The 13,420-nt window shown below is 49.2% G+C and overlaps 7 protein-coding genes across 7 annotated transcripts; 3 read left to right on the top strand and 4 right to left on the bottom strand.

Annotated features, from left to right (window-relative positions):
- Positions 1 to 119: 119 nt before the first annotated feature.
- Positions 120 to 2,273, bottom strand: VTP21DRAFT_6118 (uncharacterized protein; the record flags this gene model as incomplete). The annotated part of the gene is made up of 3 exons (XM_069396714.1): positions 120 to 1,726; positions 1,818 to 2,147; positions 2,258 to 2,273. The coding sequence occupies 3 exons, from the start codon at positions 2,271 to 2,273 to the stop codon at positions 120 to 122; spliced, it is 1,953 nt and encodes a 650-aa protein (XP_069247387.1).
- A 639-nt stretch (positions 2,274 to 2,912) lies between these two features.
- On the bottom strand, positions 2,913 to 5,579 carry VTP21DRAFT_6117 (uncharacterized protein; the record flags this gene model as incomplete). The annotated part of the gene is made up of 6 exons (XM_069396713.1): positions 2,913 to 3,125; positions 3,233 to 3,672; positions 3,762 to 3,997; positions 4,143 to 4,759; positions 4,888 to 5,138; positions 5,231 to 5,579. 6 exons carry the CDS (start codon positions 5,577 to 5,579, stop codon positions 2,913 to 2,915), a joined length of 2,106 nt encoding a protein of 701 aa, XP_069247386.1.
- A 205-nt stretch (positions 5,580 to 5,784) lies between these two features.
- VTP21DRAFT_6116 (uncharacterized protein) lies at positions 5,785 to 6,830 on the top strand (the record flags this gene model as incomplete). Its single annotated transcript, XM_069396712.1, has 3 exons — positions 5,785 to 5,899; positions 5,970 to 6,143; positions 6,253 to 6,830. 3 exons carry the CDS (start codon positions 5,785 to 5,787, stop codon positions 6,828 to 6,830), a joined length of 867 nt encoding a protein of 288 aa, XP_069247385.1.
- Positions 6,831 to 7,178: 348 nt separating this feature from the next.
- On the bottom strand, positions 7,179 to 9,152 carry VTP21DRAFT_6115 (uncharacterized protein; the record flags this gene model as incomplete). The annotated part of the gene is made up of 4 exons (XM_069396711.1): positions 7,179 to 7,520; positions 7,602 to 7,921; positions 8,045 to 8,657; positions 8,733 to 9,152. The coding sequence occupies 4 exons, from the start codon at positions 9,150 to 9,152 to the stop codon at positions 7,179 to 7,181; spliced, it is 1,695 nt and encodes a 564-aa protein (XP_069247384.1).
- Positions 9,153 to 9,555: 403 nt separating this feature from the next.
- Positions 9,556 to 9,799, top strand: VTP21DRAFT_6114 (uncharacterized protein; the record flags this gene model as incomplete). The annotated part of the gene is made up of 2 exons (XM_069396710.1): positions 9,556 to 9,669; positions 9,740 to 9,799. 2 exons carry the CDS (start codon positions 9,556 to 9,558, stop codon positions 9,797 to 9,799), a joined length of 174 nt encoding a protein of 57 aa, XP_069247383.1.
- A 1,118-nt stretch (positions 9,800 to 10,917) lies between these two features.
- VTP21DRAFT_6113 (uncharacterized protein) lies at positions 10,918 to 11,967 on the bottom strand (the record flags this gene model as incomplete). The annotated part of the gene is made up of 6 exons (XM_069396709.1): positions 10,918 to 11,047; positions 11,112 to 11,184; positions 11,255 to 11,437; positions 11,504 to 11,603; positions 11,668 to 11,811; positions 11,878 to 11,967. 6 exons carry the CDS (start codon positions 11,965 to 11,967, stop codon positions 10,918 to 10,920), a joined length of 720 nt encoding a protein of 239 aa, XP_069247382.1.
- Positions 11,968 to 12,179: 212 nt separating this feature from the next.
- Positions 12,180 to 12,964, top strand: VTP21DRAFT_6112 (uncharacterized protein; the record flags this gene model as incomplete). The annotated part of the gene is made up of 4 exons (XM_069396708.1): positions 12,180 to 12,191; positions 12,270 to 12,432; positions 12,497 to 12,564; positions 12,647 to 12,964. The coding sequence occupies 4 exons, from the start codon at positions 12,180 to 12,182 to the stop codon at positions 12,962 to 12,964; spliced, it is 561 nt and encodes a 186-aa protein (XP_069247381.1).
- Between the last annotated feature and the right edge of the window lie 456 nt (positions 12,965 to 13,420).

Here is a 13,420-nt window from a genome sequence, read left to right as displayed (position 1 = left end):
GTGGGGAGAGACAATGAGAGAATGTTTTTTTTTTCCTCTTTAAATAAATGCCATCTAAACCAAAAGTATATTTTTGTATTCTAGAAGCATCCGATGCGTCTATTCTCCTCGCCCTCCGCTTAGTCGACCTCCTCGATCGTGGGGCCGTTGTTGTCGGATCCGTCGGCGGGGAATCCACCGGGGGCGGCGCCGCCTCCGGGAGCACCGGGGAAGCCACCAGGAGCACCACCCGCAGCGCCGTAGAGCTTCATCATGATGGGGTTGGCGAGCTGCTCAAGCTCCTTCTGCTTGTGCTCGAACTCGTCCTTCTCGGCCTCCTGGTTGGCGTCGAGCCAGTTGATGGCCTCGGTGACGGCGTCGTCGAGCTTCTTCTTGTCGTCGGCGTCGAGCTTGTCGGCGATCTTCTCGTCCTGGATGGTGTTGCGCAGGTTGTAGGCATAGGACTCGAGGCCGTTCTTGGCCTGGATGCGGGAGGCGGCGGCCTCGTCCTCGGCCTTGTACTTCTCGGCGTCGCTCACCATGCGCTCAATGTCCTCCTTGGACAGGCGGCCCTTGTCGTTGGTGATGGTGATCTTGTTGGAGCGGCCGGTGGTCTTGTCGACGGCGGAGACGTTCATGATACCGTTGGCATCGACGTCAAAGGTGACCTCGATCTGGGGCACACCGCGGGGGGCCGGGGGAATGCCGGTGAGCTCGAACTTGCCGAGCAGGTTGTTGTCCTTGGTGCGGGCGCGCTCACCCTCGTACACCTGGATCAACACGCCGGGCTGGTTGTCGGAGTAGGTGGAGAAGATCTCGGACTTCTTGGTGGGGATGGTGGTGTTGCGCTTGATCAGCGTGGTCATCACTCCGCCAGCGGTCTCGATACCGAGGGAGAGAGGGGTGACGTCGAGGAGGAGCAGGTCCTGGGTCTTCTCGGAGGTGTCGCCCGAGAGGATGGCGGCCTGGACGGCGGCACCGTACGCGACGGCCTCGTCGGGGTTGATGGACTTGTTGGGCTCCTTGCCGTTGAAGAAGTCCGACACGAGCTTCTGGATCTTGGGGATACGGGTGGAGCCACCGACGAGCACGATCTCATGCACCTGGGACTTGTCGATCTTGGAGTCGCGGAGCACCTTCTCGACGGGGTCCAGGGTGGCGCGGAAGAGGTCGGCGCACAACTCCTCGAAGCGGGCACGGGTGATGGAGGTGTAGAAGTCGATGCCCTCGAAGAGCGAGTCGACCTCGATCGAGGTCTGGGTGGCGGAGGAGAGCACGCGCTTAGCACGCTCGCAGGCAGTGCGGAGACGGCGCACGGCACGGCGGTTGGGGGTGATGTCCTTCTTGTGCTTGCGCTTGAACTCCTGGATGAAGTGGCTCACGAGGCGGTTGTCGAAGTCCTCACCTCCAAGATGGGTGTCACCGGCGGTGGCCTTGACCTCGAAGATGCCCTCTTCAATGGTGAGGAGCGACACGTCGAAGGTACCACCTCCCAAATCGAAAATGAGCACGTTCTTCTCACCGGTCTCGGCCTTCTTGTCGAGACCGTACGCGATGGCGGCGGCGGTGGGCTCGTTGATGATGCGCATCACATTCAAGCCAGAGATGAGACCGGCATCCTTGGTGGCCTGACGCTGGGAGTCGTTGAAGTAGGCGGGCACGGTGATGACGGCGTTGTTCACCTTGGTGCCGAGGTACGCCTCAGCGGTTTCCTTCATCTTGATCAAGACCATGGACGAGATTTCCTCTGTGAAGAAAGAAACAATACGCAATTAGTCCCTGTGCTTTGGGGTCGCCCGCAAGGAAGGCGGTGGCATGCAAACATGATGAAAACCTACCAGGGGTGAATTGCTTCTTCTCGCCCTTGTACTCAACCTGGATATAAGGCTTGGTATCCTTCTCCACAACTGTGAAGGGCCAGTGCTTCATATCAGACTGCACCTCACTCTCGTTGAAGCGACGACCAATCAAGCGCTTAGCATCGAACACGGTGTTCTCGGGGTTCATGGCAGCCTGATTCTTAGCGGCATCACCAATGAGACGCTCGGAGTCGGTGAACGCGACATAGGAGGGAGTGGTGCGGTTACCCTGGTCGTTGGCAATGATCTCAACACGGTCGTTTTGCCAGACACCAACGCACGAGTAGGTGGTTCCCAAATCAATACCAACTACAGAAAAATGACATGAAGAAAATGATGGTTAGCTTCCACTCTATCTACCAACGCCTCCGTTCTCTGAGGAGAAGAGGGGGAATCGGCGCAAGCCTGTGTATATTTACCAGCTTTCTCTGCCATGATTATATTTTAGAAAAATGAAAATATAAAGAAAAAAAAAAAGGAATAAAGAAAAAACAAAGAAAAACTACGGGACTTCACTATTGTTTTCACTTATATTTTGTGTCCTAGACAATAGAACACCGTAGAAAGATTCGCGACTGTTTTTCATCGGTGTCATCATAGTATCTGCCGTTGAAAAATTTTTTAGCTTTGTTTACATATGGGCATTAAGATTTCAGTAGGCTCCGCCACTCCTGTCCCTGATTTTTTTTATCTTTTTCCTAATCGCGCTAATATCTCCCCTCACCCCCCGATCCTGGGGAAAAGGAAACTAAGGAAGAGATAGGAGGGACTTTATTATGTAGGATGAGCATGAAAATTATTTTCGCATTAGCATATGAGGAAATGACTATTAAGTTAAGTTAATGAAAACGGAGTAAAGGGAAAAAAAAAAGGCAACCCAAAAAAAGAACCATATATAAAGCAGAACAGAATGAATATATATAGAATCTTAACAAAAAAAAAAAAAAGAAAAAAATGATGAAAAAGAGTTCGTGTCTATTCTATGAGTCAAAGAAAAGAAAAAGGACAAAGAGGAAAGCAATAACAAGATAAGGAAATAAAAAAAAAATAAAATAAGAAAATAAAAAAGCATTGCTAAATAGTTCCAGCTCCTAGACTGTCCCTTAAATCCTTGGGCAACTTCTTGACAATTTTTTCAGCCTGTCGTTGCAATTTTTCCACCTGCCGCTGGCTCAATCTCAATTCCTTTTGGGCGTATAGCGCGCTACCATCCTCCTCAATACCAAAAGCCTCGAGCTTTCCGTCTGATTTTTCATGGAACGAGGCCTTTTGCCGCTCAGCGACGTTCTACAAGTTAAAGAGACGTGTTAGAGTGTTAGGCCCCCTTAAGGATTAAAACAAGGTCGAGAATAACAGGAAGAACAGGCGGAGAGCAGCCCAATAGAGATACGTACAAGCTCCTGCTTGACCCTAAGCAGCAGATCAATCATCTCCACCTCCTGCCTCCCTTGTATCCACCGTGCAATATCCAAGCCGCAGAGGGCCTTCAAGTACTTTCCCCTCACCTCCCGCTCCGCCTGCTCCGTTCTCACCCGCAGCCAAGTGGCAAAATTCCCACATTTTACAAACTGCGAATACAAGGCCGTCAGCTGCTCGGTGGCGGACCGCCGGATGTTCGTACGAACCGCAGGAAGGTTATGGGAGGGAGGGAGATGGTCCGGCAAGGTTTGAAGGAAATCCTCCTGGTTAAATGGGCGTATCCGGGGTGTTTGTTTGTTAGAGGAGAGGGTTACTTTGGTGGGGATAAGCGTGGTGAAATAGGACTCCAGAGGCGCCAGGAATTTCTTGGTTAACTCTGCAAAGTGTCGGCGAAGAATATTGTTCACAATATGCGCTAGTATAAAGGTAGGGTGTTAGAGAAAGGGGGTCCACCGGAGAGTGTGTGTTGGGAAACGCCGGGAGAGCTGCTCAGGAGACACTTACGGGGTGGATCGCCTCTTGCGGAGGCCTCAGCCAAGAGTCGCAGTAGATTTCGGTCTTTTTCCACAATGCCCTTCCGCTTCGACACCACCCCAGGCACAAACTCTAGGCTGTTAGCGGGGCGCATCATGGCATTCACCATCGCGGCGCCCATCACCTGCTTGACTTGTTTTGCGGTTTTTGGGCCACCGTTCTGCTGTGAATGGCGATAGGTGCCATTCATGCGCTCTACAACATCTCTAGAAAAAGTGGACATAAAAAAATGTTTAGAAAAGGCTGGGGGTTTGGAACAGCGTTCGATGAAGGGCGGATAGAAAGAGTAAACATGTAAAAGGTGCGTTGCTCATCCGATAAGCCCGATAGAGATCGGGGCCGAAGGCATACCTTGACCTAGGATTTCCCACTCGGATCATGTTTGGCCAGTGCTCTAGGGCTTTGATAAAAAAGGGGTTCGTGACCCCCAATATGATATTCGCCGGTACTCTGCCCTTATTTACATAGGTTTTGAAGTCTGCGTCCTGGATGGTGAAGTAGGGCCGGTAGTCTCCGCAGTACGGGATCGGGCTGATGAGGTCCACGAGGGCCATGACGGCTTCACTGCACACGTCCGGACTCGGGGCCACCAGGACAACAGGCTCTCCAAGCAGCATCAGCTCCCAGCAGAGCCAGAGATCCTCCAGCACATCCCGAAACCTTAGATAGAGCGAAGCGGGAGGGGTGGAAGCGAGGACCTGCGAGTCGGGGCTCAAGGTTGCCATGTCGAAGCACGTGTTCTCGAGCAATTGCGGCTTGTGTAGGTCTGGGAGCTCGACATGGAGGATTTGCCCTAGAAATGGAAGCTCGTACTTGCTGCCGGGAGAGGGCGGTTTCCAACTCGCTATGGTATGCGACGCGGCCTCAAGCATCGGCTTCCCAACGTCACAAAAAGCGGGGCCGAGGATGGAGACTAGCCGAGTAAACAGACCGGTGAAGGGGAGGTGGGATAACATGACGAGCGATTTCTACTCGACCGTAGGAGAAAAAAAAGAAGGCGCGTCAACTTCCACGCAGTAATCCACCCCTAATAAGAGAGCCGTATCCAATGCCAAGGCAGCTAGGAAGGTATTCCCGCCTGGGGCAGAGGGTTTACCTGGTAGTATCCTCTCCGAATGGACATGTCCTTTTTCTGGCGAAAAAACACATATCCATACAGGAACTGGCGATCATAGATCGATGCCGAGGCCGACTCCACCTTCTGGTTGCATGCGCTTGATCGAATGCGAAAATTGAAGACGGTATCGCCCTCCTCAAATACGTTCGAGTCCGGAAAGGCACAAAAGCATATCGACTTCTTCTCCTGTTCCGTTAAGTCAGAAGTGGGGGGGTAGATAGATTCGAGGGCTATTGGGCAGCCGTAGAAAATGAAGAAAGACAGCATATCAATCAGAATCATCCGCGGAATCATCAATAGTAAAGGGAGCCCGAGAGATTACCCTGCCCAATCTCCAAATCAAAGTTCACCACGCAAAAGCACATCATCCAATATCGAAACGTCTCCGTTGCTAAGAGCTCCACAATGTCCAGACTGCTTCTCCGCCTGCTCTCCGCCTTCCGCTTCTCCTCCTCATAAGCGGCCGCGGGAGAATCGGCCGCGGAAACGGGCGTGGGAGACGATGCAGGTGTTGGCGTATGGGTCGAGCGCAGAGGTCGCACTTTATCGCCACTGAAGGAGTGCCGGATCGTGAGCTCGGACTTGAGTTTGCTCGTTTGCTGGGACGGCGGCGTAAGCATTAGTTCGGATGAAGAAGCTGAGCGCGGGAGGGCGCATAGCTGTTGCATCATGAAGGGCGAGGGAAGGAATATGTCACAAGTGGAGAAATAAGGCAGAAGGGATTTACCAGTAGAAATCAAGAAAACCAATAAGGGATCCCCATTCCTCTTGCCAAACTCAAACGTTTATCAATCTGAAACTCGATCTGGTTGAGATTTTCTGTTTCAATTTGACTAGCTTCGTGTTTGACTAATTCACCACCTCTCCTCCCCCACAATGGACTCCAAGCTTTCCGCAGATTTCGTCTCGCTGACCGACGATCATGGTCTCAAGAAACGCGTGATTAGGCCTTCTGACCGCGACCATGTCCCGGTCGGCTCGCGTGTCTCCGGTAAGCATCCTGCCCCACGCTCCAAACTTGGCTAGGCTCGAACTGACAACCCTGGCTTCGGGGATGATAGTCCACTACACGGGAACCCTCTATCCTTCCGGCGAAAAATTCGACTCATCGCGCGACAGAAACTCCCCATTTAGCTTCGATCTCGGTCGCGGGCAGGTCATCAAAGGCTGGGATCTAGGGGTGAAAACGATGCGAGTGGGCGAGGTAGCCGAATTGCTGTGTGAGCCCGACTATGGTATTTATTCAAGTGCTATATGATAGAGAGGTGGCTCCCCACTGGCGCCTATATGTAGATGGATGTGTGTATGCTGGATGACTAATTCTCGACTAATTCTCTTTGCAAGCTTATGGGCAATCTGGCTCCCCACCCCTGATTCCGCCCAATTCCACGCTCAAATTCGAGGTCGAGGTCCTCTCGTTCAAAGAATCACTCCAGTCGGCCGGCCAAAAGCTGAAGGCGGCACTTAAAAAGCGCGACGAGGGGAATGCCCTGTTCAAGGCTTCCGACTATGCCGCCGCCCAATTCGCCTACTCTAAAGGCCTTGAGTATCTCGATGACCAAGCCACCGTCGGCGAAGGCAGGTTCGTGGGAAGCGATGAAGAGATGTCGGAGAGGGCGACACTGCTGGGCGTGCTGCGGCTGAATCTGGCTGCTTGCCTGGTGAAAACCAACTCAAGGGAGGCTGTCAAGGTGTGCGAGCGGATATTGCGAGAGGATAAGGGGAATGTCAAGGCCAGGTATCGGCTGGCACAAGCATTGATGGGCGTTGGGGAGTTCGAGAGGGGACTGGCGGAGGTAGAGGAGCTGGTGCGCATGGGCGAGGAAAAGAGTGTGGGCCAACTGCGGGTCCAGTTGCTCAAGGCACTTGAGGGACACAAGCGAAAAGAGAAGGAGATGTACCGAGCCATGTTCAGCAAGTAGCCGTTCCTGGCTTTTTAGGGCGTGGGGTCTTGGTTACTTTCCTTTTTTTTTATTTAATGAAGGGGCATTTACATAGTAAAAATCATGAAACATAAAAATAAAAGGATAAGAATATATTTTGGATCTGGAAAAAAAAAATAAAAAACGCTTCCAAAATTGCTGCTAAAATGTCAAATATCTTTTTATATGAGGAACTATCAAAGAAAAGGAAAATGTAATAACACACGAACACTGAAAGAAAAAGGAAAAAAAAAAAACTTTGAAAAAAAAATATAAAGCTAAGAAAATAACTAGTAAGAATTTTTTTAAAAAGAGAAAAGGTAAGGCAAAAAGATAAAAGGTATATATTTACAACTCGTCTCCGCTGCTGCTCGACTCTCCATCATCACTATCACTTCCACTACTCGACAGCCGATCATCCTCGTCCCGCACCATCCCCCCAATACCCCCGTTCATGCCACTGCCATTGTGGGTCTCGAAGCGCTCCAAGGATTGCTCCAGCTCCTGGATCTTGCGAGTCTGCTCCTCGTCGGAGTAGCGCGTCTTGGGCTTCTTCGAGTCGGTGTCCCCCGTCGAGTAGGCGCGCTTTCGCTTGGGCCCCGTGCATTTGCGCACGTATTCATAGAGTTTATGAAGTGTATGGGGATCGAGGGCGTCGATATCCAGCTCAATCTCCTCCTGGCCCTCATTCTATTAGGTGCAATGAAAAGGCGGGACACATGAGTCCAACCCGGTCTTCGCGCCTCGACAAGGAATACTAGACACACTCACCTGAAGTTGAGGCATGTTCTCCTGGATGATCTGCAGGGCGCCGGCAATTTGCTCCTCGTTGAGCTGCCCGAAGAGGTCCGTCAACTCCTGCTTTTGCTCAAAGGAGAGATCGGCAAACTCGCGCTTCCGCCCACGCCGCTTTGGCTCCTTCGCGACTTTGCCGGCTGCAGCCACCCCGCCGTTCTCGCGTTTGCTCACTTTTTTCAGCTTCTTGCGCTTGTCTTTTTCTCTCTTCTCTTTCTTGCGATCTTTCATGCTTGCAAGCTGCTGAGACATCACCTGCAAGTGATGTTCGAGCTCAGCAATTTGCTTATCACGGTCTAAGAAAAAAAAAATATCATTACACACCATTTTCAACGGGGAAATATATAAATACAAAAAATTATCGCGCGTATATACACTAGTAAAAACACAGAACACACTAAAGAAATTAGATAGTATACCATCATACGAATCATCGTCAGACGAGTCTTCCTTCTCCTCGTGATGGTGTTGATGTGTGTGAGCGGGGGGAGGCGCAGGTGCGGGGGCGGGCTTTTCGGCCCACTTGCGGTTAAAGACTTCCTCCAGCTGCTGGCCCATTTGGTGCACGGGGTTGCTGGGGGGATTGTAGGAGTAGCAGTTGCGGAACATTAGACGCACGTCTCCCTCAAACTCCGTGGCGTTCCGGTATTCGCCCGAGTTCAGCTTGCGCTCGATGGTCGACAGGTCCATTGGCTCTTTGATCACCTTGTGGTAGTCCGGAATCCCTAGCGCTATCGGGTCAACCGGCAGCAAGAAGGGGTAATTGATCGCGGCGTACTGCTTCTTCTTCAACTCGCGCAGCACCGTTCCACAAAAACGTAACTGTGGATCGGCTTTGCGAGGGCGCTTGGGCGATTCCGGGAGGTCTTTGGGCGGGGGTGGATGGATTTCGCGTTTGGGACGATCACCCTCGGATGATCGGCGAATCACGGGCAGAGATTGCGACTTGGAGGGATGCTTTGGCCGCTTGTTAGCCACTGCGGGGGATTCTAATCCAGGTTCTGATTTGATTGTAGATGGATCATTGCGTGCCTACAAGGATCAACAGCATGATCAAATTAGCCACATGTCTCCCCTTCTACACTGATGCTTTAAGAGAGGACTTACATTGGATGGCATTTGCTTTATCTGTTTCTGGAATGCCTCCTCTAAATTCTGAGCCATCCGCCCAATGACAGAATGCTTCCCATTGTAAATATAACAGTTGTTGAAGACGAGTTGGAAATCTTCAATCACTTCAGAGACGTCGGCGTACTGATCGCCTGTGAGTTTCTTCTCAAGTGTACTGAAGTCCATAGGATGTTTGATGATAGTGGGATAGTCAGGAATGGCGAGTTTAACGGGGTCAACCGGTTCAAGAAAAGGAGCAGCATCGCGATGCTTTTTGAGGGCACGCAGCATAGCGAGGCTATATTTCTTTTGTTCAACCGACAACCCTCGAGGTGGGTTTACTATTTTCGAGGGCATCTCATCCATGTCCCACTTCTTACGATCAGGCCATAAGAGCAGTGCAGAACCAATGCGCATCAATTAGAAAGCTATGCAGATAGAATGATGGCTGGTTGATGGGCAGGCAGAGAAGAGAAGAAAAAAGACAAATCAATCACACAATAGATTAACGGACAACTTTCAGACACTATAAAAAAATTGGAAAAATACAAGGGATAGAGGGGATAATTAGAGGGCTACGACAAGAAAGGAAATTATCTGTGAAGATAGTTAAAAAAAAAAAAGAAAGAGAGAGAGAGATGCTATGCGCCAACTGGTGGACCACCTTTTAAAATTTTTTCGAAATTTTACTCACCCGGTGTTTTCCAATTTCCAACCAATCAGCAGTGCATGTGGCTTAGATCCGTCGAGAAAATGACTCATTGGTTTTTTCTAGATTTTTTATTCAGCTCGCCAGAACCAAACAGTTTCGCTTTTGATCATGAGAGATCTTGAGCATCTAGATCGCTTTCGCGTCTACCCTCATCTTGTGTCGTCTAGTACCCTATTGCTGAATGATCCGAGTTCCGGGGCGATCATTGGTGGAGGACCTAACGTATAGAGGGCCTCCTGTTTCTTGGGTAGCACCTCTCTTGATTTAATGAGTGCAATCTGATTGCGCCTAGATCCTTCGTCCCTCACGACGATTTGCACTGCAAGCTGCTTCATCTCTACCCGATCGCTGATGGTTAATCCCTCATCATCGTCTCACCAAGAGCGATTGTGCGGAGTTTCATTGCTTCATTGCTATCATATTGACTTTGGGGCGGCCTTATTTTTTTGCGAACCAGTTTTGCAGCGGCTTCATTTTCCCCCAACGATCACAGCCGGCTGTATATAGAATTACTGCAATAGCCAAGGCTTTTCAAAATTAGATTACGGTTTTTCTATTTAGCCTACACTATTTTTAACCCTCTCATCTCTTGCAGATGGGTAAACAGGAAGAACAAGATCATACCTGGATGGTATCACGTTATTCATCGTAGCTTTTCTCCTCCATAATTTTCCCCACAAACTATATCATTTCTCCCAGCATCTATGCTAATTCATTTTTGCAGCTCCCAACTCCAATCTTAAGGAATGATCCTTCCTACCTAGCCTTAAGCTGGCAAGGTTAGCGGAAGAACATCCATGGCATCATCAGATTGATTGCCATCTGAATGGTTCATTGACACATAAAAGTCATCGGCTCAATTCATATACATGAGATTCCATTGTTGTCTTGGCTATGTTTTCAACATAGCGCCCTAAGACACTTAGAAGTGAATTTTGTTAATGCTGAATTGTGAGATTCTTAGTACGTTTCAGAATCCATCTAAGCAGACCTAAATCGGCCGCAAACCTAACCCTATCTAACTAAGTTGTTGCATATTAAAAGCGCCCGCGTTTCATTTACAATGTAACACAACCACCGATCTCTCAAAATCGAGGTATGCTGCGAAGCTTGCTTCGGCCAAAAGTTTTACTTCTGAATTTTATTAGCTCCTGCACCCATCGGGACTCCACTTTGAGCTATATTGAATAGACTCTTTCCAACCTCAAAATTCAAAGGCTATTTAGGATCCTCCTCCCATCCTTTAATAATAAAACAGCCGATCTCTTTAGCAACCATCTTCAGCCGAACATCCTAAAACGCGAACTATCTCACTCGCATAGTCTTGTATTTAGAAAAGAGAATTGGCTTAGGTCCACAACATAATTCCAATGGGCCTTTTGGTTGTATTATTCTTAGAAGTAAACCGGGGACGCCACCTCACCCCAAGAATGTCCCCCGAATAAGAGAATTCCCCCCGGCCGACCCCATTCATAGCTCCTCAAGCTCATCCTCCTCGTCAAATAGATCGAGCTCAGGAAAATCGCCTACGGTAACCTTGTTTGGCCGCACAAATGCCCCATGCTTAGGGCGGCACTCAAAGTATTGCTCTCCATCCACACTAATTGAAAGGGTTGCTAAGAATCAATGGAATTGAGTCTAACATAATAATGTACACCCTCTACCTTCCATCGTTTTTCCCCAGTGGCTCGTCATACTCCACCCCCACCCAGAAGCCTGGCTTAAACTTTGTCTGGCCTGGAAGAATGAAAGGGGATCGAGTTAAGCCACCTTTACCGAAAATAGCTTGGAAGGATGCCACACTCACCTACAAAGCGCACGGTACCACGCCGTTTCAAATGTCCCTCGCCTACCATCACTTCGCATCTACTGCCAACCTGGATATTTGCAGCCTCGTCCTTGAAAGCCTCCTCATCCTCCATTGATGCAGATGATGCGGCATCCGAGAATCTTCCAAGCTTATTGCGCTGCTTAAAGGCGAGTACCGAATCTTTCAACCAATGAATCTTTCAATTAGTGACCTGCAGTACGTGTATTCAAACTAGCACAAAGTCACCTGTCCGCTTGACATATTCCTCTTCGGGCATCTCATATTTTTTGACTTGCGATAAATCTGTATATTGGCCTTTAATTTTGTGTGGATTTGTATTGCCGACCTAGATGGTGATGGTTAATAGAAGCATTCTTTAGAGGAGGGGATGGGGAATAAAAGAGGCTCACGTGTAAACGCATGTAATTCTCAACTGGAAACGCCCCTAGTAGAGCATCTTCATTACCCTCTAGAGAAGCAACAGGCTTGTCTCCTTGATAGAGCGTAAGTTGCTGGTATTGATGAGGTATTCCCGTAATAGTTTCGAGTTTTCCCTAGGATTGAAATGAGGTTAATCGGAACACCTTAAGCCCTTTTCTATAGACTGGCATCTTCACTACCTTCAACTGGAATATACTGAGGCCCTTATCGAAGCGGCGCTCCGATTCGGACGTGTTCTCGCTCGAGACGAACAATAATACAATTGACATGAGATGGTTGAGAAAGGAAAATCGGCAAGGAACACGAGAAAGCAAGTCACCGTTTTCTGTTCACTTCCAAGTGGCTCAGTTATTGTCCGCGTGCACATCGAATTTTTTGTATTCCCATTTCGCTCCCAACTTAAATACGAGCTCAGCTTCTTCATCCTTCTAATTTTTTTCAGCTCTTCCTTCCATCTTCCCCGCCCCTACGATTCCTCATCATGGATAGCCCTGTAAGTTCTTGATTAATAGATTACTTCATCATCACCTCCTTGGAGAGATTAACTTACCTTACTTCATCTCGTCACTAGCTCCTCGATCTTGCCATCTTCACCCTCGTCTCACGCTTCACCGGTACCATCGACACCGAGAATCCAGCGGTGGCATACTGGGTGCGAGTCATATATGGAGGTTCTCAACTTATTACGCTGGCGTTTTATTTCTTGCTCATCACTGGCATAAAGCGCAGGAATGGTACCTCTAGATTCTATACGGCCGTGGATTGAAATGCAAGCTTATTTTGTTAATGCCAATAAAGATAGGACAACCCTACGATATGTCGAGGCAAAACCTGGCCATCTTGAGGGACAGCTAGTAACCACAACGGTAATTCGGATACCTACTTGGATGTTCCGTGTCCTCCCTCCGCAGGACTAACCGGCGTCTAACCTCCCCATCCCATTATTAGAACAAAGATTATGATCTGGGCGAGATTAATCGCGATATTAAGATCACTTTGGGAAGTGCCGCGGTCGTAGTGCTGATCCACCTGACCATGGGCTATACACTGCCCCTCCTCTTCCAAGCCGTTTTTAGTATCAAGGAATTCATTGTGGCGAAGGAAACCCAGATCCATTGGTGGGGCCGAGAACTACCACGGCCGTTCCGAAAGGAGGGTCTTTTCGCAGGCATGATGGCGCAGCCACTTCCTCCTCACATGGCGGCCGAGGTGCTTTCCGGCCAGAAGAGTAACGAGCAAAAGAAGAACGTCAAGAAGGAGAACTAATACGTGGATTCCACTGTTCCATAGAAGAATTTATTTATTTAATGTTGTCTATTTATTAATGAATGCTAGTCGTGTTTTTCGCTGGACGCATGTACTTTCTTATTCTTGTTTTGTCTCTTGTGATGTCAATTAGAAAAATCCTTCCTAATACCCCTTCATTGGATAAGAGAGAGAATCTGAGTTCTATGCTTCGGCATTGAGGCGTCTGACCTCAGTTTACTTGCTCCGAGAGGACTTTTCCATCCCCAAGCCCATCTACTCTATGATTTGCATGCCCTCGGCAGGTGGTGCCGAACGGATCGACGGCAAACACTCTTAAATTGCCTTGGGCCAGGTGTAGGGGGGTTGCGTATCCACTTTTGGCTTCCGCTCTATCTCTCCAATCCTAAAAGCACTGCATAGGGCTAAGTTTACCTTATGGTTTGACGCGAATAGAGGGAATAAATACGCCCGATA

The sequence above is a fragment of the Calcarisporiella thermophila genome (genome assembly GCF_041956535.1).
Source record: "Calcarisporiella thermophila strain CBS 279.70 unplaced genomic scaffold VTP21scaffold_25, whole genome shotgun sequence".
Taxonomy (NCBI): Eukaryota; Fungi; Calcarisporiellomycota; class Calcarisporiellomycetes; order Calcarisporiellales; family Calcarisporiellaceae; genus Calcarisporiella; species Calcarisporiella thermophila.
This window is presented reverse-complemented; position numbering and strand designations above follow the sequence as displayed.